The sequence below is a fragment of the Muntiacus reevesi genome, chromosome 9, assembly GCF_963930625.1.
Source record: "Muntiacus reevesi chromosome 9, mMunRee1.1, whole genome shotgun sequence".
Lineage (NCBI taxonomy): Eukaryota > Metazoa > Chordata > Mammalia > Artiodactyla > Cervidae > Muntiacus > Muntiacus reevesi.
In genome coordinates, this window is record NC_089257.1 from 74,501,627 (window position 1) to 74,526,677 (window position 25,051).

Consider the following 25,051-nt stretch of genomic DNA (forward strand, 5'->3'; position numbering starts at 1 on the left):
AGTGAAAAGAGAAGAGAAGGAGAAAGGAAACAAATACCCATCTAAATGCAGAGTTCCAAACAATGGCAACGAGAGGTAAGAAAACATTCTTAAGTGAACAATGCAAAGAAATAGAAGAAAACAACAGAATGGGAAAGACTTGAGATATCTTCAGAAACGTAGAGACCAAGGGAACATTTCCTGAAAAGATGGGCTCAATAAAGGACAGAAACAGTATGGGCCTAACAGAAGCAGAAGAGATTAAAAAGAGGTGGCAAGAATACACAGAAGACCTATACAAAATGGTCTTAATCACCCAGATAGCCACAATGGTGTGATCACTCACCTAGAGCCAGACATCCTGGAGTGTGAAATCAAGTGGGCCTTAGGAAACATTACCACCAATAAAGACGTGGAAGTGATGAAATTCCAGATGAGCTATTTAAAATACTAAAAGATGATGGCGTCAAGGTGCTGCAATCAATATGTCCAAGCAAATTTGGAAAACCCAGTAGTGGCCACAGGACTGGAAAAGGTCATTTTTCATTCCAATTCTGAAGAAGAGCAATACCAAAGAATGTTCAAGCTACTGCACAACTGCACTCATTTCAGATGCTAGCAAGGTCATGCTCAAAATCCTTCAAGGTGGGTATCAACAGAATGTGAATTGAACTTCCAGATGTACAAGCTGGATTTAGAAAAAGCAGAGGAACCAGAGCTCAAATTGCCAAGATCCACTGGATCATAAAAAAGCAAGGGAATTTCAGAAAATCATCTCCTGTTTCACTGAGTAAATGAAAGTCTTTGACTGTGTGGATCAAAACAAACTGTGGAAAACTCTTAAAGAGATGGGAATACCAGACCACTTTATCTACCTCCTGAGATCTGTATGCAGGTCAAGAAACAACAGGTAGAATTGGACATGGAGCAACAGACTGGTTCCAAATTGGGAAAGGAGTACATCAAAGCTGTGTACTGTCACCCTGCTTATTTAACTTATATACAGAGAACATTATGTGAAATGCCAGGCTGGATGAAGCTCAAGCTGGAGTCAAGATTGCTTGAGGAAATATCAATAACCTCAGATATGCAGATGACATTATCCTAATGGAGAAAGTGAGGAGGCGTTAAAGAGCCTCTTGCTGAAGGTGAAAAAGTGAAACAGCTTAAAACTCAACATTCAAAAAACTAAGATCATGGCATCCATTCCCATCACTTCATTGCAAACAGAAAGGGAGAAGTGGAAGCAATGACAGATTTTATTTTCTTGGTCTCCAAAATCACTGTGGACAGTGACTTTAGCCATGAAAAGAAGCTTGCTCCTTGGAAAGAAAACTATGATAAACCTAGACAGCATATTAAAAATCAGATACATCACTTGTTGACAAAGGTCACAACTATGGTTTTTCTAGCAATCATGTACAAACGTGAGAGTTGGACCATAGAGAAGGTTGAACACCAAAGAATAGATGCTTTCGAACTGTGGTGCTGGAGAAGACTCTGGAGAGTCCCTTGGAAAGCAGGATTTCAAGCCAATCCTAAAGGAAATAAACCTTGAATATTCATTATAAGGACTGATACTGAAGCCGAAGCTCCAATATTTTGTCCACCTGATGTGAAGCATTGACTCATTGGGAAAGACCCTGATGCTGGAAAAGACTGAAGGCAAAAGGAGAAGGCTTCAGCAGAGGATGAGATATTTAGATAGCATCATCAACTCAGTGGACATGAATTTGAGCAAAATTCCAGGACAGAAGAGCCTGGTGTGCTGCAGTCCGTGGGGTCACAAAGATTCACACACGATTCATTGACTGAACACCAACAACAAGACGTAATAGTCCATCTAAAATTATCACAAGATTGTTTTATCATTCACTTACTGTCTGGCAAAAAAAATGCGACATAAATGGTATTTCTAAAGTCACTATATAACTACATGGTCTATTGGTTGGATAAGTGAAGCAATACTGAGTGACATAATGCAGTACTTTGATGGTGAAATGAAAATTGTCCATGAATGGTGGGTGACCAGGAACACTGTTTAGCAACAAAAAAAATGCAGAATGGAATGCCCTTCTCCAAGCAATATTTATCTCTGGGATAATGTGGTTTAAAGATCAGTACTGGACAATGACATCTGTAACCCAGGTTTTGGGCTTACTCTTCTGCACAAGAGGAAGAGACCCCTTGGCTATGAGTTTAAGGGTTTTGAGGTTTTCTGAATAATAATCTAAAAGAGACTTCAGCTTCATATCAACAGAAGCATTGCCATCAAACAACAGAGTCAGCATATCCTTTGCTGCTTTCTGGACTGGCATTAACTTTTCCTCCTGGTGTAACTTTGGTCTGGCATTTTCTTCCAGTACAATCTTGTCTTATCCACATTAAGAACCTGCTTGGGTAAATACACACCTCAATCCATAATTTCTCAAAGCATTTCAGGAATTCCTGAGCAGTCACTATATCTGCACTTTCTTCTTTGCTACTTACTTTTAATTTGTGAAGTTTGGTTCAAGCCTTAAACCAATAAAGCCAGTCATGGCTGGCATTAAAAAATGTTCCCTCTGATTCTTTGCCATGTTTATTCTTCAAGTCTTCATAAAGACTATTAGCTTCCTCTTGAATCAGCATTAAGCTGAGTGGGACTCATTGCCGATGCTTATTCTGCATCTGAGAATTTTCTCCGCATTGAGAATTTTCTCCATCTGCTCCGTCATTCTCAACATCACTGGCACAGAAGACTTTACATGTTCCATGATCTTGTTCTTTAGTATCATGCCAATGGTTCAACAATTCATGTTATAAGAATGAGTGATGTCTACCATCTTTTTTGCCTCACTTCACTCTCTCAATTATTTCACCTGTGTTTCCATTGCTATTGCTTGGCTCTTCTTAGCAGTACCAGCTATATCACCACTGCTATTACATTTGCTTTTACACTTCCAGATACCTTGGGCTTGAAGTAAAGATACCATCCTACTGTACTCTGTATACTACTGTCCAGTACAGTACACAAAAGCACAACCACTTGTAGAGGCACATGCTGGTACAATGTATGCCAGACACATGGACTAACTTACATGACTGGACATGTGAATGCAAATTCCCATCTTTGAAAGTTCACAATTTGAAGATTCATATGTAGGTGATGTACAGTACCAGTGGACAGCTCCTAGGGAGGAATATACAGTGGGATATGCATGGAGACTAAACAAAATATCAGTGGGCCAACAATGAGGTCAAAGAGGAGATCAGAAAATACTTCAAGACAAATGACAATGAAAACACAACTGTACAAAATCTATGGACTTCAGCAAAAGCAGTCCTAAGAGGCAAATTCATAGCAATATAGGACTTCCTCAAGAAACAACCTAACCTACAATCCAAAGGATTAGGAAAATAACAAACAATATTAATTCAGCAGAAATAATAAAGTTCAGTGAGGAAACAAATCAAATGGGGGAAAAAGCACAAAAAATCAATTAAAAATATATAGAATAACAGAAATCACCCAATCAGAAAGCAGAGAGAAAGTTTAAAAAATGAAAGCAGCACATGAGACCTATGGGATAATATAAAGCATGGAATCTACATTTGGTAGGAATCCCAGAAAAAAGAAAAAGAAAATGGAATAAAAAATGACTCCTCTTTCCTCCACTGCCGCTAAGGAGCTCGGTTCTTCCGAGGAAGCTAAGGCCGTTTTGGGGTGAGGCCCTCACTTCATCTGGCAACTAGCACCGCACCCGGCAGCCCCCACCTAGCACTCGCCCGCATCATGGCCTCCGTCTCGGAGCTCGCTTGCATCTACTCTGCCCTCATTCTGCACGACAATGAGGTGATGGTCACGGAGGATAAGATCAAAGCCCTCATTAAAGCAGCCGGTGTAAATGTTGAGCCTTTCTGGCCAGGTTTGTTTGCAAAGGCTTTGGCCAATGTCAACATCGGGAGCCTCATCTGCAATGTGGGGGCTGGTGGACCTGCCCCAGCAGCTGGTGCTGCACCAGCAGGAGGTCCTGCCCCAGCCACCACTGCTGCCCCAGCTGAGGAGAAGAAAGCAGAAGCAAAGAAAGAAGAATCTGAAGATTCTGATGATGACATGGGCTTTGGTCTTTTTGACTAAACCTCTTTAGTAACACATTCAGTAAAAAGCTGAGCTGTTAAAAAAAAAAAATGACCCTAAGTTGGCCATCACCTATATACCAAAACGAGACAAAGATACTACTAAAAAATAAAATATAGCCCAACATTTGAATATAGATGAAAAGAATCCTCAACACAACATTAGCAAACCAAATACAATAACACACAAAAAAGATTATACACCATGATCAAACTCAGTTCACTTCATATCACAAGGATGGCTAAACATATGCAAATCAATAAATGTAGCATACTGCATTAAGAAAAGACAAAAACCACAAGATCATCTCAATAAATACAGAAAAAGCATTTGATAAAATTCAGTATCCATTCATGATAAAAATTGTCACCAAAGTGGGTACTGAGGGAACATATATCAGCATAATAAAAGTCATTTATGACAAACCCACAACCAAAATAATACTCAACACTGAAAAACTAGAAGCCTTCCTGCTATATTCTGGAACAAAATGAGGATGCCACTCCCACCACTTCTATTCAACGTAGTGGTGGATGTCTTAGCCAGAGCAATCAGACAGGGAAAAGAAATAAAAGATAACCAAATGTGAAGGGAAGAGGTAAAAAAATCATGTAGATGACATGATACTCTATATAGAAAACCTGAAAGACTCCACACAGAATTTATTAGAACTGATAAATAATCAATGTAGCATTATTAAAAGTTAATATACAGAAATATTTTGCATTTCTTTGCACTACAATGAAATATTGGGCTTCTCTGACAGCTCGGTTGGTAAAGAATCCACCTGAAATGTAGAAGACCCCGTTTGGACTCCTGCCTTGGGAAGACATGCTGGAGAAGGGATAGGCTAGCCACTCCGGTATTCTTGGGCTTCCCTGTTGGCTCAGCTGGTAAAGACTCTGCCTGCAATGTGAGAGACACGGGTTCGATCCCTGGGTTGGGAAAATCCCCTGGAGAAGGGAACAGCTACCCACCCACTCCAGCATTCTGGCGTGGAGAATTCCATGGACTGTATAGTCCATGGGGTCGCAAAGATTCAGACATGACTGAGCGGCTTTCACTTTCACAAGAACATCAGAAAGAGAAAATTTTTAAAAATTCTTAAAATAAGATAAAAAGTAAAATAGAATATCTGGGAGTAAACCTGGCCAAGGAGGTGAGAAACTGATATGCTGAGAACTATAAAACATATACAAAGGGAACTGAAGGTGACTCAGAGAAATGGAGAGATATCCAATACTCTTGGATTGGAAGGTTTAAGATTATTAAAATGGCCATACTACCCAAAGAAATCTATAGATTTAAAGTGAACCTTATCAAATTACCCATGAAACTTTCACAAAACTAGATCAAATAATCCTAAAATGTATATGCAACCATAAAAGACCCAAGATTGTCAAAACAATACTGAGAAAAAAGAACAAACCTGGATGAAAATCCTTCCAGACTCCAGACAATACTAGAAAGTCACAGTAATCAAAACAATGTAATATAGGTACAAAAACAGATGGATCAATGGAACAGACTAGAGAACCTAGAAATAAACCCACTCAATTAGTCTTCAACAGAGGTTAGAAAATGCAATGGAGAAAAGACAGTCTCTTCAACATGTGGTGTTGGGAAAACTGGCCAGCTACATGTAAATCTGTGAGGTTAGAATATTCTCTCATACTGTATAAAAAATAAATTCAAAATGGTTTAAAATTGTATATATAAGACATGATACCATAAAACTCCTAGAAATGAACATAGGAAAAATGCTCTTCGAGATAAATCATAGCAATATTTTCTTAGATCATTTTTCCAAGACAAAATAAATAGAAACAAAATAAACAAATGAGGCCTAATCAAACTTAAAAGGTTTTGTATAATAGAGGAAACCATAAACAAAACAAAAAGACAGTCTACAGATTGGGAGAAAATATTTGCAAACAATGTAATTGACAAGGTCTTTATTTCCAAATAGATATATAACTCATAGAACTAAATACATATATACATATATGTTGTATATATATAATATACATGCAGTATATCTATTTATACACATATAAACAAACCAGTCAATAAATGCATGGAAGACCTAAATTGATTTCTCCAAAGAAGACATACAGATAACCTCAACATTGCTACTTCTTAGAGAAATGCAAACACTTATTAGAGAAAAGAAATCAAAACTAAAATGAGGTTTTATTACCTTTTACCTGTAAAAATGGACATCATCATACAAATAATAACAGCTGGAGAGACAACAGAAAAAAGAAAACCCTGCTACACTGTTGATGGGAATGTAAATTAGTGCAGCCACTATGGAAAACAGTCTGGAGGTTCCTTCAAAAACTAAAAATAGAGTTATCATATGATTCAGCAATCTCACTCCTGGACATATATCTGGAAGAGAAAGAACTCTAATTCAAAAAGCAATGGACTCCAATACTCAAAAAATGAAAGCTACCCAACTGTCCACCAACAGAGAAGTGGATAAAGAAAATTTGGCTTATATACACAATGGAATACTATCAGTCATCAAAAGAATGAAGTATTAATACTACCATTTGTAGCAACATGGATGGAACTACAGATTGTCTTACTGAGTGAGGTGAGTCAAAGACAAATAATATATGATATCACTTATATGTGGAATCTAAAATAATAATAGAAATGAACTTATTTACAGAACATAAATTGAGTCACATACATATACATACTGCTGCTGCTGCTGCTGCTGCTACTAAGTTGCTTCAGTAGTGTCTGACTCTGTGCAACCCCATAGACGGCATCCCACCAGGCTCCCCCATCCGTGGGATTCTCAAGGCAAGAACATTGGAGTGGGTTGCCATTTCCTTCTCCAATGCATGAAAGTGAAAGGTGAAAGGGAAGTCGCTCAGTTGTGTCTGACTCTTTGCAACCCCATGGACTGCAGCCTACCAGGCTCCTCCGTCCATTGGATTTTCTAGGCAAGAGTGCTGGAGTGGGTTGCCATTGCCTTCTCCGATACATACTAGTATCAGAGATAAACTAAAAACACCTGGCTTGGTTGATACATTCATTTGCTGTGCAAACTATTTTAAGTTTAATTATTCGCTTATTTTCTGCTTTTGTTTCCATTACTCTAGGTCCTGGATCTCAAAAAAACATTGCTGAAATTTATGTCAAACAGTGTTCGATGCTTTTCTGTAGGAGGTTTATAGTATCCTGCCTTACATTTAAGAGCTTAATCCATTTTGAGCTAACTTTTGTGTATGGTGTTAGAGAATGTTCTAATTTTATTCACTTACTAGTAGCTGTCCAGCTTTCCCAGCACCACTTATTAAAGAGACTGCATTTTCTCTATCATATACCCTTGCCTCCCTTGTCATAGATTCATTGACCAAAACTGTTGGAAAATGGGCTATTCTGTTCCACTGAGCGACTGTCTGCTTCTGTGCCAGTCTCATACTCTTTTGATGACTGTAGCTTTGGAGTTATAGTCTGACGTTAGGGAGCTCAATTCCCCCAGCTCTGCTTTTCTTTCTCAAGATTATTTTGGCACATTGAGGTCTTTTGTATCTCTTGACATGAATTTTAAAATCATTTGCTCCAGTTTTGTAAAAAATGTCATTGGCATTTTGACAGGGATTGTTTTAAATCCATAGATTGCCTGCATAGTACAGTCATTTAGACAATACTGATTCTTCCAACTCAAGAACATGATATATTTTTCTATTTCAGTTTCTTTCATCAGTGTTTTTCATCAGTTTTCTGAGTGTGGGCCTTTTACCTCCTCAGGCAGATTTATTCCTAGGTATTTTATTCTTTTTGATGCAATCGTAAATAGGATTACTTCTTTAATTTCTCTTTCTGATATTTAACTGTTAGTGTAGAGAAATGTAGCAGATTTATGTATATTAACTTTGTATAACTTTATCAAATTCATTGATGAACTCTAGTAGTTTTCTAGTGGCCTCTTTAGAATTTTCTATGTATAGTATCATATCATCTGCAGACAGTGAAAGTTTTACTTCTTTTTCAATTTGGATTCCTTTTATTTCTTTTTCTTATATGACTGTTGTGGCCAGAACTTCCAAAAATGTAAAAGTGGTGAGAGTGGACATCTTTGTCTTATCTTGACCTTAAAGGAAATACTTCCGTATTTTCACCATTGAGGACAATGTATAATGTTAGATCTCAGGTTTTCATATGTGGCTTTTATCATGTTGAGGTATGTCCCCTCCTTGCTAATATACTGAACAGGAAGAGATATTTTCAGATGATATGACCAATAAGGGGTTAATATCCAACATATATAAACATCTCATAAAGCTCAACATCAAAAATATGAGCGACTTGATAAAAATGGATGATCAACAAGCACATGAAAAGATGCTCAGTATTGCTAATCAATAGGGAAATGCAAGTCAAAACCACAAGGAGATATCACCTCACAGAGGTCAGAATAGCTATCATTAAAAAGAAAACAAAATATAAAAGTTGGTGAGGATGCAGGGAAAAGGGATCCCTCCTACACTGTTAGTGGGAAAATATTGATAAATTGGTGCAGCCACTCTGCAGGTAAACTGGCACAGCAGTAGCCAATTTTGAGGTTTTTCAAAAAACTAAATATAGAATTACCATATGACCTAGGAATTTCACTCCTGGGTATATATCAGAAAGAAACAAAAAGACTAATACAGAAAGATTCATGAAGCCCCAAGTTCCTAGGAGCATTATTTATTATTTATAATCACCAAGGAATGGAAGCAACCTAAGTGTCCAACAACAGATGAATGGATAAAGATGTGTTTTATGTAGACAATAGAAGACTACTCAGTCATAAAAACAATCAAATTTTCCCATTTGCAATAACGTGAATGGACTTAGCAGGCATTAATCCTAGTGAAATAAGTCAAGCAGAATAGAAAAATACTGTATGATATCACATATTGAATCTTAAAAATACAACAAATGTGTGAATAAAACAGAAAAAAAAGGAGACTTTTCATAGATACAAAGAATAAACTAGTGAACTAGTGGTTTATCAATAGGACGAGTGAAGGGAATAGGGTTGAGGGTAAAAAAGGGTTTCCTGTGGTATGATATAAAATCATGTGTATGAAAATTTTGAAAAATTGTAAAGCACTATAGAATTTAAATAATTTTACATCCAATTTTTTAAAAAATTTAAAAAACTGGCTCTGATATCATTTTACCCTAAAATTTATCACTAAAATTTCATAAGAAAGTTCAGTTTAAGATAATTTGTGAACCAAAATTGCTTGTCTTTTTTTTTTTTTTTACTTTTAAATTTATTCATTTATTTTGGTACCCTCGGCAGTTATCACATTTCTTATCACAAAACCAAACTTATATGTATATTTAAATCAGAGATTTCTATTTTTTACCATAAGACAATATATCTATATTTTTCACACTCATTTAGTTTTACAGACTTAGGGCCACAAAAAAGATAACTACTTTAGCTGAGGAAAAAATGAAAGTGAGTGAAAGTTGCTCCGTGACATCCGACTCTTTTGTGACCCCATGGGCTATACAGTGCATGGAATTCTCCAGCTGAAGGAAACTAGCATGGCAAGTCAATGATTTGGAAGGGAGAGATTGAGGTCGCAGTGCTTGGTGCAGTGATGCACAATTCTGGGAATTCGCTGGCTACCCAGTGATTAATACTCTGTGCTACTACTGCTTCAGGAGTTCAACCCCTGGTTGGGGAATTATGATCCTGCAAGTCAGCTGTCCCCCAAACTAAACAGCGTACAAAGTCTGAAGGAAAAATAGTGCTGGAAATTCAGGACAACCTGCTCTCTTTTCTGGCATTGACAGTGATAGATTCATTATGTCTCTATTTAGCATCAGACATTTGGCTACCTCTACCATAAAGTACATAAAAATAAAATATAAGAAAATTAAAGATAATTTATAAAAACTCTTATTTTATATAACAAAGCAAATCCCTCATACATACATTACACTGAATGTTTACTACTCAGAAGAGGCTTTCTAAAATATTTAACATTGGCTATGTATCATGCATAAGTCACCTCTAGTGGCTCAAGTGGTAAAGAATCTGCCTGCAATGCAGGAGATCAGGTTCAATCTGTGGGTTGGGAAGACCTCTTGAAGAAAGGTTTAATGAAACTAGTGAATACCTTTCCCTAAAGGAGATATACCTTAATGAAAACACCCCCTGGACCATAATATGAAACTAAAATGCAAAACAGGTTCTTTTTGAATCTGCTTATGTGAAGATCATACTATGAAGAGAAGTTTAGCTGATGTAAAAAAGAAAATAAATTCACTAGTTCAACTAGTTTGTTTTTACTAAAAGTAATGGCTGTCCTCCATATTAAAAAAAAATCATACATTATGCAATCCATGCACAATGTAAAGTCACAGTTATACATTAGATGGATGGAAAGCTGAATCACTCAAAATACTGCTATAATTTTATTAAGAAATTAAAACCATAATTGTTTTAAATTATGACACATGACCCAATGTTCATTGCAGCACTATTTACAATAGCCAGAACATGGGAGCAACCTAGATGTCCATCCACAGATGAATGGAAAAGGAGTTGTAGTATGTATATATATATATACAAACAAACACAAAATGGAATATTAGTCATAAAAAGAAACAAATTTGAGTCAATTCTAGTGAGGTGGATGAAACCAGAGCCTTTTATACAGAGTGAAGTAAGTCAGAAAAATAAAAACAAATATCATATATTAACACATATATATGGAATCTAAAAAATGGTACTGATGAACCTATTTGCAGGGCAGAAATAGAGACTCTATAAACAGAGAACAAACACATGGACACAGAGCGGGAAGGAGAGGGTGGGGCACATGGAGAGAGCAGCACTGAAGTACATATACTACATAAAAAATAGAGAGCTAATGAGAAGTTGCTGTTAACACAGGGAGCTGAAGCTAGTGCTCTGGGACAACCTAGAGGGGTGGGATGGAACGGGAAGTGGGAGGGAGATCCAAAGAGGGAGGGAACATATGCATACTATGGCTGATTCATGCTGGTATAAGGCAGAAACCAACATAACATTGTAGAGCAATTATCTGCCATTTAAAAATAAAGAAAAAGAAATTAATGAATAGTTCACCAAATCAGGCTAACAGACGGTGACCTGTACACATTTTCAAAACTCTTCCATCTAGTAACTTGGAAAATTAAGGTGCTTCTACTAAAAATCATTGGCTATTTGGACAATAACTAGAACATTTACATGCATTTTTTTCAGAATGAAAATGATCTCAATTCTCAATGAAGTAGAAAATACTGGTTAACTGTGATTTAGTTAATAATAATGATAATGCAATGACAATGCACTGATAATGATAATGCAATGCATGTTTTAACATAAATTGCTGTTTCAACTACCAATATAAAATTTTTAGTTTATATTGTAATCCTACTCTTTAAGGAAAACTAATTATGTGGTTAAAAGTTGCCTATATTTCGGCAAGTTTATTTTATCTTTTTGATAATAATGAATTTAGAAGACTAGTTCCATAGCATTTTTCCTTTCTGTTCAAATATATAAATCAACTCATAGCAAAAATTCACTCAAAGATCAGAAATACTTGTATTCTGAATATTTCTAAATGAAAATTATCCATCACTTATTCTTGTTTAAATAGAAAAAATATTGTATGCTTGTAATTTAATTAAGATCATAATTTACCACTAAAAATTCTTTTATATAAATAACCAAACCCCATTACCTTATAAATATCCAAAAATCCACACTGGTGGTCGAATCTTGTGTACAGTTCATTCAGCATGCTGATGACCTGCATGGGGGTACACTGGGCACATATGGCCGTGAAGCCAACGATGTCTGAAAACAGCATGGTGACATCATCAAACTTTCTGGCCTGCACTTGCTGCCCTTGCCACAATTGCTGGGCTACATCACCAGGGAAAATGGAATACAGAAGATCCACTGTTTTCTTTTTCTCTTCTTCCAGGGCCTGGTGAGTTCTTTCTAAAGTTGCTTTTAGTTTATCCATCCTCTTCTTCAGCCCATCCTGGGCCTTTGCCTGCTCGCCAACCAAGATGACATCTCGGGTAGCATCATGGATGGGGATGTCCGAGAGATGTAGCCCTCGCCCCATGAGTTCATCCAACTTGTCCACACATGGAGAACCCAAGAACAAAATGGAATTTGATTCCGAGACATGGATCATTTGTCCTTTAACTTCCATCACCTGCAAAATTAACATGGAATTTTAGTCAGCACGCTTCACATAGTAGGTTCACAAAAATTAATCTATTATCAGATGGAGAAGAAGAATAAGAAATTAGCCTTACAGACTTTCTCCATGAAGGCAAATCTAAATGTGATTTGGGGCCAATGTAAGTTATGATTCTAAACAGAAATATTTGTTATTGTTTCCCACTTGGTCACTTTCTTAAGACAATGATCAAATGGAAAGAGAGATCAATGAGAATTGAAACAGAAGACCGTTTTCATTTAAAATGAAAGTGTACCCAGGTGCATCACAAAACTGGTTCACCAACCAGTTCAAAAACTTTCAACCTGCTTAGTAATATTAGAAAATGGATAATTCCACCTGTCAAAATACTAGATTTAATTGTCATTAAAATAAAACTCAGAAAATAAGTCCAAGAGACTAGATGAATCCAAATAATTGTTTAGTCTTATATAAGTCATTTTTTTCATCTGTTGTAGTCCTATTAAAGTATATTGGTTCTTGCACTGACTAGATTAGTTGACAATTCATTTGGTCTTAAAAATAAAAATTTAAGCTAGATTTCATTAATAAGTATTAGCAGAAAATGACTACCAATTAACTAGCATATTCAATATAAGCTAAAAGTAGCCCCCTCCCCCAAGTCAGGATAGTATTAAAGAAACCCAGTTAGTAAGATAAAAAATTTGAATATATAGTAATTTAAATCTATCCCTCCCTTCTGTGCTTTTTGGAGAATTTGGAGAATTGATGTTTAATGAAAAACTTCATGAACACTGGCTCATGCTATCTTAGCTTAACGCCCTAAGGAACACTCAGAGCAGATGAATACCAGCAGGAAGGGAAGGTGGCCTTAAGCTATATTTGTCCAAATATACTCACCTGGATTAAGATAGGATATTTCAGCACATCTCAAGAGGAAGCTAGTTGTAATTACCTGAAGAGAGTGCTAAGTGCTAAATTGCTTCAGTCCTTGTCTGACTCTTTGCGACCCCATGGACTGTAGCCTGCCAGGCTCCTCTGTCCTCTGTCCTGGAGTGGGTTGCCACTTCCTCCTCCAGGGGATCTTCCAGACCCAGGGATCAAACTGATGTCTCCTGTCTCCTGTACTGGCAGGTAGGTTCTTTACCACAAGCTCCACCTGGGAAGCCCTGAAGAAGACTGCCTACAAATTGACCAACTGAGATTGTGTATCAGTTTTATTTATGTCACTTTCCACAACTACATGGAATGTGCTCAATAAATTTATTATTTTTTATCTTCATATCATGAAGTAGTTAGGTTAGTTGATGAAATTGGAGGCATAGAACAAACATAGGGTAAAACTACAGAGATTTTGACTTCTAAGCCCGAAAATATTTTACTTTTTTCCCCCTGCAACATTTACCAAGATCTAGTCTATATAAGGAAAAAATGAATCCTTGCTTCATATCATAAATTTTATGAAACAAAACGTTCATTTTATATACAAAGTCTGCTAATGTTTAGTATTTCATCATTTTATACATAATTTATTCATTGAAGTGTTTATTGAGTGTTTTCTATTTATCAATACTGCCCTGGCTGATAACCATAAAAAGATAATACAAGGTTCCCCTTTTAAAAGATATCACACTATGGAAATGAGAGACCCACAGAATAGAATGAAGAAACACTTCAATTCCCAATTTAAGATGGGCTATCAAAAGACTGCAGGCTATTGTTTGAATACAAAGAAAGCAATTGTCCTGAAAAGTATTTCCAGATTATTTCATATATGCTGGGTATGCTTTTTGGGGGGGTTGTTAATGATACATATTTGTTATACTAATAGAAGTCCAATAAAGAAGATACATGAAATGTACAACCTCATAGCTTGAAAATTAGTACAATCATTTTTTTTTCTTAAGATTTAAGGTAAAAGCAAACCTCTGATGCTCATATAGTTAGACCTCCATCTGGTCTCTTTCTCCTCACATTTCTTTCTAATTATTTTCTTTTTCTTATACATCTTGCTTTTTTCTCACTTCTTCCCTTTGTTCTTTGGACTTACTCTTTTGTTTTCTTTTTCAACATCCTATCTTCATTTACTCTTTATCTCTCCTGCTTGCTTGGCCTTCTTTGTCATCACTGGTTACTTCATTTCCTTGTTGGTTCTTCATTTTTGTTTCTCTTTTTTTCCCTATGTATTAACCTTCACATTTCCTATTATAAATTGACCTTTTTCTTTTCTGCCTTTGCTTCCACCTCTTTTTGTTTAAAATATAAATCAGTATATGTATATAGGCATAAATAATATTATATATTATTTGCTATATGTAAAAAATATTTTTTTCTTTAACTTACAAAGAAGCTAAATGGAATATGTTATATTCCATCTCAAAAAACCCATAAATATATTCCTGATTTTTATATGGCATAGTTCATTTTTTTGAAATTTCTGACAGAATAAAATAATTTCTTTTTTAAATTAATTAATTTATTTTAATTGAAGTATAATTACTTTATAATATTATGATGGTTTTAAAAATATATTAGGACTTCACTGGTGGCTTGGATGGTAAAGTTGGTAAAACCCTATTCAATGCTGTGAATCTTGGCAGTTGAATAAGCAGAATTAAGGAGATTAGAGTAGAGAAGGAACTTTCTATGAAGAGCTGCAGAATCTAGTTTTTATATAGAGGATTGAAATTTTTACACAGAGGATTGTTCCCAATAGATATATCTATAACAATGGAAAATATGGCTAGTGGGACTAAAGAATGACATTTTAAATTGTATTTGATTTTCATTAATTTAAATTAAAATACCTATAGCCACACCTGGCTAATGGACTAAACAGCATACCTCTGAAGTAAAATTTGTGACTCCAATATTTGATTCATCATTTGGTAAAAGTATTATCTCTCATTTGTTTCTGGGCAAGAAACTATTTAATACTTGGACCACATGTTTTTTTCTTTTAACAATGCCATAGAAAGTTTAAAAAAATATTAAGTATAAGAACTTTACTCAGTTCTAAAGATGGAGTTGAGGTTAAGACAGTTATGGTCTCTGCCCTCATGGAGCATATATTCTAACAAAGGGGAAGATATATATATATATTATATTATATATATACATATTAAAAAGGGGAAGATATATATATATTATAACAAAGGGGAAGATATATATATTATAATATATATATAAGATATATAGTATATCTTATATATATATAAGATATATAATATATATATTAAGGAGAAGATATATATATATTATATATATATATATATTAAAAAAAAAGAAATAACAGGTTATGGAGGGCTGTGGGACTCTCTGGCTGTAGAACAATTAGATACTTACTTTAAAAAATACTTATGAGTCATCTCTTAAGAGGCAGAGGTTTCCAAGTATATTCCATATACACGCACTAGCAAAAGGAACAAACAAATTAAAACAAGGCAAACAAACAAAAAGTGAAACCTTGATCTGAACCCCCAACAGGAGCAGAGAGAAACCAGGGTGTCCTGAGAGTCATGTGGAAAGGACACTTTTATTGGAATTCTGAGACTTGGAACACTTGTAAGATTAGAGAGCCTAGTCAGAGATTCTTGACTTGAAGATCCATCCTCAGAGAGAATTAGAGAGATCTTCAGTCAACTGGCACCTAAAAATTTCCTCATCTTAGGCTCTCAAGACTCTCGATATGATTAAGCTCAAGCGATGAACAAAAGCAAATAATGAACACAAGATTTAGAGGACAAAAAACTGAGTGACGGGAATGTCAGCTTCAGAATATACAGCAGCTATTTATTTACAAGTAAAGACACAATTACAGAGAAAGATAAAGGACAGAAATGGCACAGACCTAACAGAAGCAGAAGATATTAAGAAGAGGTGACAAGAATACACAGAAGAACTATCCAAAAAACTCTTAATGACCCAGATAACACCAATGGTGTGATCGCTCACCTAGAGCCAGATATCCTGGAATGCAAAGTCAAGTGGGCCTGCGGAAGCATCACTACGAACAAAGGTGCAGTGGAGGTGACGGAGGTAACGGAATTCCAGGTGAGCTATTTCAAATCATAAAAGATGATGCTGTGAAAGTGCTGTGCTAAATATACCAGCAAATTTGGAAAACTCAGCAGTGGCCATGGGACTGGAAAAGGTCAGTTTTCATTCCAATCCCTAAGAATGCTCAAATTGTGCTCAATGCACAATTGCACTCATCTCACATGCTAGCAAAGTAATGCTCAAAATTATCCAAGCCAAGCTTCAACAGTACATGAACCATGAACTTCCAGATGTTCAAGCTGGATTTAGAAGAGGCAGCGGAACCAGAGATCCAACTGCCAACATTCGTTGGATCATTGAAAAAGCAAGAGAGTTCCAGAAAAACATCTATTTCTGCTTTATTGACTATGCTAAAGCCTTTGGCTGTGTGGATCACAACAAATTGTGGAAAATTCTTCAAGAGATAGTACTACCAGACCACCTTACTTGCCTCCTGAGAAATCTGTATGCAGGTCAGGAGACAACAGTTAGAATTGGTCATGGAACAATGAACTGATTCCAAATTGGGAAAGGAGTACATCAAGGCTGTATATTGTCACCCTGCTTATTTAACTTATGCGGGGTACATCATGCAAAATGCCAGGCTGGTGAAGCACAAGCTGAAATCAAGATTGCTGAGAGAAATATCAATAACTTCAGATATGCAGATGACACCATCATTATGGCAGATAGTGAAGAGGAACTAAAAAGCCTATTGATGAAAGTGAAAGAGGACAGTGAAAAAGTTGACTTAAAACTCAACATTCAAACAACCAAGATCACAGCATCTGGTCCCATCACTTCATGGCAAATAGATGGGGAAACCACGGAAACAGTGACAGACTATTTTCCTGGACTCCAAAGTCACTGCAGATTGTGACTGCAGCCATGAAATTAAAAGACATTTGCTCCTTTTAAATTAAAAGCAAAGCTATGACAAACCTAGACAACATATTAAAAAGCAGAGACATTACTTTGTTGAGGAAGGTCCATATAGTCAAAGCTACGGTTTTTCCAGTAGTCATGTATGGATGTGAGAGTTGGACCATAAAGAAGGCTGAGTACCAAAGAATTGATACTTTCGAATCTGTGATGCTGAGAAGATTCCTGAGAGTCCCTTGGACAAGAAAGAGATCAAACCACTCAATCCTAAAGGAACTCAGCCCTGAATATTCATTGGAAGGACTGATGCTGAAGCTGAAGCTCCAATACTTTGGCCAGCTGGTGTAAAGAGCTGACTCATTAGAAAAGACTCTGATGCTGAGAAAGATTGAAGGCAGCAGGAGAAGGGGGCAACAGAGGATGAGCTGGTTGAATGGCATCACTGACTGGATACACATGAGTTTGAGCAAGCTCTCGGAGCTGGCGGTGGATTGGGAAGCCTGGCAAGCTGTAGTCCATGGGGTTGCAGAGTTGGAAATGACTGAGTGACTGAACTGAACATAGAAAGATTAGCACCAAGAGACTATAAGCAAGGAGTAGGCAGTTAAAAACTCAGAACAGGTCATAATGTAAATGATAGTAGTATTTACCTCAAATAATTGTAATGAAATAATTATATACAGGCCTGTTTACCATGTTGAGTATGATATCTGGCACAAATGAGCCTTTGGTAAGTATTAAGTGACCTTACTGTGGGTTTTGAAACTACCTCAAGCCTCCTATACCAGAACCCCTTGTTGTTGAACTCAGAAACTGATTTTTTTAAAAATAAAGAGTACATGTGATCCTGAAATTTCACTAGACAGGAATTATTGTCTCAAATGTCATCTTACACAATCTAATTGTAAATGAAGTATAAATAAAGAAAATAAGGGATGGAAATGAAAGACAGATTGCATGGAATAACAAGCCAAGTTGGTAAAGGGTAAGGACTTGAACCAGACCTCTTGATATACACAGCCACAGTGTAGACTGTCAGAAAGAATGTTTTGGATAAAACAAAGAGTGAAATATGAAGTTCAGAGATGACTTAAAGCTTGGACAGGAACAAGACCACCAAATTCCCTATGAATATATTAATCAAAGGTAAATCACAAAACTGTTTCAACAAATGTTATAGACAGCTTTGTTTTAACAAATTTATAAATCACTTTCCTTCATATCTGTGGACACATTCAAGATGTAAAAGGATCAATTACATTTTTTCATTGGCATGGTACTACATTTTATGAGAGGAATTATGTAATTTTGTTATACAATTTGGGTATTTGAGTCTCCCATAAATGTTTGCCAAAGGTTTGCTTGACAAATCCTATTTGGAATCCAATAATGTCTCTTAATTGTCCCTTAGTTTTATAACACAATAGCATTTTCAAAATGCTTCCACAGGCATCGCTGCATTTTGTCTTCTTGACAGTGTAAGCTGCACACAGAGTTGCTATAATTGAAGAAGCTAAGGCCAGGGAAGGTTGAGTGAGTGGCCAGAGATCACACAGTTAAGTTAGAGAGCCTTGAACTGCCTGACCCAGTGTTCTTGTCATACATAGTGTAAAGAGCTGAAAGGAGTGAGAGCTTTTGAAACTAAAAACGTTCAGAGTTTAAAGCCTAGTTTCACCACTGGCTGGCTGAGTCACCATAGGTGGATCACATGGCTTCTCAGAGATCTAGTAACATCATCTGCAATGATGGAACATAATGATGGAATAAAGGCAATTTTATAGAACAGCATTAGGATAAGTTTAAATGAAATAATATATATAAAATTTTAGCCTAATACTCACAAAGGCATTCATTCAATTTCTCTCAGTTATTATTGTTACTGTTATTAATCATTATGAAATAAGATAATGATGATTTGGTTGGTGCCAGAGAGATATTACAAATAGGAAATAATAATAATGCAATTATGTTAGAGAAATCATAGTTATAATATAATTTATGAAGCTATATTACATAGGCATGGTTTTCAAATTATTTTCAGTAACAGTGAAAAGCTATAAGCAACTTTCATGTTTATAAATGCATTTCTACTTAAATGTTTTATGATCTGTCAGTTAAAAAAAAAGTTTCACAAACCATACAAAATGCTATAATAATTAAAATAACACAATGAAGGTTGACTTTGAATTGGCAAAATGTCTCAGACATGCATTATCAGAATTTGTCTTGTAAACTTCCCCATGAACATGAACAATGTATAAGAATTCCTTGTCAAGACAATAGCATTTAGCTGAAGAAACATGCCCTGGAAGCTGCCTATCATAGTGGAAAATGTAATAGTTTTTGGAATATGACAAGGGAAGTATTCCAAGATGAGTAAAGGAAAATTCAAATCCCCAGAGAGAAAGAAGAGCATAGCATATTTGGGGCATTTATGAAGGACCGGTATGATTACAACAGAGAGCAAAGGGGGAATGACCAGGGTCTAGTGAGGTCAAGGCCGTGCATCTGAATTGTGATAACTGGAATGTGAACCTACTCCTTATAATTCTCCAGTCCTCTCTACTCTTTCCTCTATTACCATGAGAGCCACATGTCAAAGATGGGGGAAGTGGAAGAAGGAGCCTGGGTTCCAAAGTCTCTTTTGCAGCAAGACTGCTCAGAAGACACCTAACCTGCCCCAGATCTATGATGTGAGCAAGAAATAAATTTTTACATAGTTAATGGACTTGGATTTGAAGATTCTTATAGCAGTTAGCATTATTAATCTTGACTAATATACCAGGTCCTGGTAAAAGATCAGTTTCAGCCATCTCCATCACACATTTGCGATGTGGTCTAGGCTTACACCTACTTCACGCTAGGATCTTGGTGAAAAGAATCCATCATGATTCTTTTCCATTCAACCCAATTACAGTCACCATCATTCCCATTTACAATTCTATGAGACCAGTGAATTAAGGATTGGTCCTGAGATCAACACATAGTTGAATCTTTTAAGTATGAATCCAAAGCTTTGCTTAAAGGACTGGTTGGTTTTATGCTTATCCAACTTGAATCAGCATGAATTGTAACTTCATATGTTTTTTTATCCTATTGAAGCTAAATTACATGTGCATTTTATATTCCAGTAACATGATGTCAAAACTTTTAAAGTATAAGTCATTTTTAAGTATACTATAAATTATTTAAATAGCTTCTTAGATACAAATGTTCACAAACACTGTAGAAGTTAATACATTTATTTGGGGGGGGGGGGATATTAAGGAGATATTCCTCCCAAAACTGAAAATCTTCAGTGTAAGTTATTTATTCCTTTTTGATGTTTATTTTTAAATTTAAATATACCTGATTTAATTATATAGTAAGCCAGCTTGTTTAAGTGTAAGAATGGAAATTGAAAAAAAGTTAAGTGATGTGTCCAAGGTCTATATAGCTAAGGAAACATAGAGATGGGACTATAACATGGGTTTCTCACCTTAGGTATGTATACCCTACATATTTTCCGACATATTTCACTCTCACCATAAAAGGGACTTCTAAAAATTGTAATGAGTACATGTGTTACGGGAAACCTTCAGTAAATTCTTCTGTGTCAGACCTAAGAATCTCTGCACTGTTATATAATGTTTGCATAAATGTTTTCCTGCTTTCAGAAATAAATGGCATGACCAAACTGACCCCACACTTTAAAATGGAAATAGTAATTAAATCTACCTAATAATATTGTTATTAAAATACACGTGGATAAACATTTACAAAGTACTCAGCACAGTCAACAATATATAATAAACAAGTATATGTTTAATTAAAATTGCCTGGCTTTCAGTTGCTATAAGTAGTTTTAGAACTCTATAACTCATCATCTACTATTGTCCTGCAGAAAAGTTAAGCTTTAATGACAATGAATACAGGCTGTATTAGTTTTCTAGGGCTACTGTAATAAATTAACACAGAATGAGTGGTTTGAACACCAGAGGATTATTGTCTTAGTTCTGGAAACTAGAAGCCCAAGATCAAAGGGCCAGGACCTTCCGTCTCCTAACTTTTAGCTGTGGCACCATAAGCATAACATTCACATGCTTCTCTCTCTATGTACATGTCTCTCTCTGTGAACGAATGTTCACATTTTATGAGGACATTAGTAAGAAAGTGGCCAAGGTGGTAGAGTAGAAAGACCCTGGTTCATCTCCCCTCATGAACACACCAAAATCACTATCATCTTCAAAACAATCATCAGTTAAAATGATTGGAAACTGTGAGAAAAAATCTTTTAAAACTAAAGACATAAAGAAAGAACCACAATGAGATGAACAGGAGGGGTGGACTTGAGATATAATCAAATACCATACCCCAAGGGGGGCGACACACAAGTTGGAGAATGATTATATTGCACAGGTTCTCTCACATGAATGAAAGTTCTGAGCCCCACGTTAGACACCCTTGGATAATAGGTCCTGCACCAGGGGGATGATTCCCAGAGCATTTGGCTTTGAATTCCAGTGGAGCTTAATTTTGAGAGTCCCAAAGGACTGAGAGAAATAGAGACTTCACTCTTAAAAGATATATACACAAAATTTCACGCACACTGGGACTTTGGGCAAAAGCAATAATTTAAAAGGAACCTGGACCAGATAGAGCTTCTGGACTTGGAATGTCTCCCAGAGAAACAGTGGGGGAGGCTGTGGCTCATCCAGGGGACATTAGACACTGGTAGAAACCATATTTGGGAGCATTCTACCATATGAGCACTACTACTGGTAGCTGCCATTGTGACTCATTAGAGCCCCGACCTGGCCACGCTGAAAACCCAGCTGCCCTGTAGGCAACTGCTCAGATGCCTTAGGTCAAACAACTAATTGGTCAGGGACACAGTCCTACCCATCAGCAGAAGGGTTCCTAAAGATTTCCTGACCCCACAGCTACCTACAGACATGCCCCTAGATATGGCCCTGACCACCAGAGGATCAAGACCAAGCCCCACCCACCAGTCGGCAGGCACTGGCACTTCCCTCCTAGAATCCTGTATTAGCCACTAGACCAGTCTCACTAACCAAAGAGCAGACATAAGATGCAACAAAACTATGATCTCACAATCTGAGAAACCAGCCCACTCACAGCAGGACAGACCCAACCCTGGGACCAGCTAGACATGGGCCCAGTGCACTAGCAGGCCAGTGAAAACTTCAGAACACCATGGAGCAAATACCAAATTGTCAGGAACCATCACTCACCACCACCAACAATCTCTAATGAGCTCTGTGATCCCTGACTCCAGAGACCAAGTTCTGCCTGCCAGTAGCCCAACACTAGCCCCAAGACCTGGTTTCTCCTGACAGTGGATGAGCAACAACCACAGAAGCTTCAAGATCCTGACTCAGCTCAACAGGGAGTTAGCACCAGCCCTGGGGCTCCACAGGGTTCTGCAGCCAGGCACCTCATGGCCAGGCCCCATTAAACAACGTCCAGCAGCATCCACATGAGGCAGGACCTGGCAACTCACCGGGCTAGGAGCCCGACGACTACTAGACCCCCACATATTTAGCCTGCCACAATAGAAGGATCCACAGTCCTCTCAGGGGAAATCCCTAGAGCATATAACTTGGTGACAAGAGGGGCGTGCACTGTTGGGAAATACAGGACGTCTCCTACTGAAGGCTGTGTTTGCAAGGTTGGGAAAGGTACCAATGTACCACATACATAAATATACAAATGGCAACTTATTAACAACAATAAAAAAGAAGCAGAAGAGAGAGTATCAGATGAAGGAACAAGATCAAGCCCCAGGAGAAAAAGTAAGTGAAGTCAAGAGAGACAACCTATCTGAGCAAGTGTTCAGAGTAATGATCATAAAGATGATCAAAGAACTTGGGAGAAGAATGGATGCACACAGTGAGAAGTTAGATTTAACAAAGAGTTAGGGGAAAAAAAAAACAGATGAAACTAAAATGAAAAATACAATAGAAGGAATCAAAATTAGACTAAATGATACAGAGGAACAGATCAGTGAGTGGAAGAAAAGTAGTGACAATCACTGCCGCTGAAAAGAAAAAGAAAAAAAGAGTATGAAAAGAAATGAGAGCAGTTTAAGAGACCTGTAGGAACATCTAACCCACATTCACATTATGGGGGTCCCAGAGTTCAGCACCAGCAAACAAGCTTTTAACAAACTGAAAACAAAAATTTCCAGGTGAAAACGTCCGTAAATAGAGACAAAAAAATGTGAGTTGAAAAAGTTCACTGGTAAAGGAAAACATACAGTAAAGACAGGAAGTCATCCACACACAAAGTGAGTAGAGAATGAAAAAAGACAAAAGTGTAAAATCATTTATAGCCACAATAAGTAGTTAAGGCATATTCAAAACAATTGTGTGCAAAATATAATTTGAAATTGTCTAAACTATCAAAGTCATCAAAAACAGCAATTGTAAGGAGAGGACAACATGAATGCAAGGTTTTTAAAATGCATTTGAAATTAACAGAACAGTAACTTAATCATGTTTATATATAGATTGTTACACAAAGACCTCATTTCAGCTGCAAACCAAAACTGTATAATAGATATACCTTCCGAAAAAAAAAAAAAATCCAAACCTGACAGTATAGATAGTCAACAAATCAGAAGAGAATAGAACAAAAGAAGAAAAGGGGGAAAAAACCTACAAAAACATATCCAAAACTATTAATAAAATGACAGCAAGGACATACATATTGATAGTTACTTTAAAGGTAAGCCAACTAAATGCTTCAACCATGTCTCCAAAAGACAGAGAATGGCTGAATGGATTAAAAAAAAAAAGACCCACATATATGCTGCCTTGAAGAGAGTCACTTCAGATTTAGAGGCACATACAAACTGAAAGTGAGGGGATGGATGGAGAAAGGTATTCCATGCAAATGGAAACCTATAAAAGCCAAGACAGCAATATGTATACCAGACAAAATAAACTTTAAAATAAAGACTATTACAAGAGACAATGAAGGACACTACCTAACAATCCAGGAATCAATCCATGAAGAAGATATAACAATTGTCAATATAAAGGCACCCAAATACAGAACCTAAATATATAAGGCAAACATTACCAGACAAGAAAGAAAAAACTGAGAGAAACATGATAATAGTAGGGGGCTATAACACTCCACTTTCCAATTTGGTGTATCATCTTCAGTTTCTGTCATCAGTGTTTCATAGTTTTCAGAATATAGGTCTTTCACTTCCTTAGTCAAGTTAATTTCTTTATGTGATTTTAAACAGGATTTCTTTTTTATTTTCTTTCTGTTGATCATTATTAGTATATAGAAATGCAACAGATTCCTGTATAGAATCTTGTATCCTGCAACTTTGCAGAATTCACTTATCAGTTCTAACAATTTTGAGATGGAGATTTTAGGACTTTCATGTAAAGTATTGTATTATCTGGAATAGTGACAATTTTACCTCTTCCCTTTCCATTTGGATACCTTATATTTTGTCTTCCTGTCTGATTGCTGTGGCTAGGAATTCCAATAATATGTTAAATAGAAGTGCCAAGAATGGGCATTCTTGACTTCTTCCTGGCCCACAAATGGGAGGTAGGTAATCCACAAATGGGAGAATAATTACAAATGCATAGGTTCTCCCTAAGGAGCAAGGTTTCTGAGTCCCAGACCAGGAGTCTCACACCAGAAAGATGAGTCCTGAGCAAGTTTGGCTTTGAAGGTGAGTGTCAGTTACTTTCAGGAGCACCAGAGGACTATGGAAAAGAGACGCTCCACTCTTAAAGGACACACACAAAATCTCACACACTTTGGGACCTAGGGTAGAAGCAGTAAT

At 36.6% G+C, this 25,051-nt stretch overlaps 1 protein-coding gene and 1 pseudogene across 1 annotated transcript in view; one reads left to right on the plus strand and one right to left on the minus strand.

The window, feature by feature from the left end:
- Window positions 1-25,051, minus strand: part of GUCY1A2 (guanylate cyclase 1 soluble subunit alpha 2) — a 404,812-nt gene that overhangs the window by 114,633 nt on the left and 265,128 nt on the right. The window contains exon 5 of the mRNA XM_065945273.1: window positions 11,842-12,327. Within this exon, the coding sequence (XP_065801345.1) occupies window positions 11,842-12,327 (486 nt within the window). The remainder of the gene's footprint in view (window positions 1-11,841; window positions 12,328-25,051) is intronic.
- Window positions 3,740-4,127, plus strand: LOC136174792 (large ribosomal subunit protein P1 pseudogene; annotated as a pseudogene).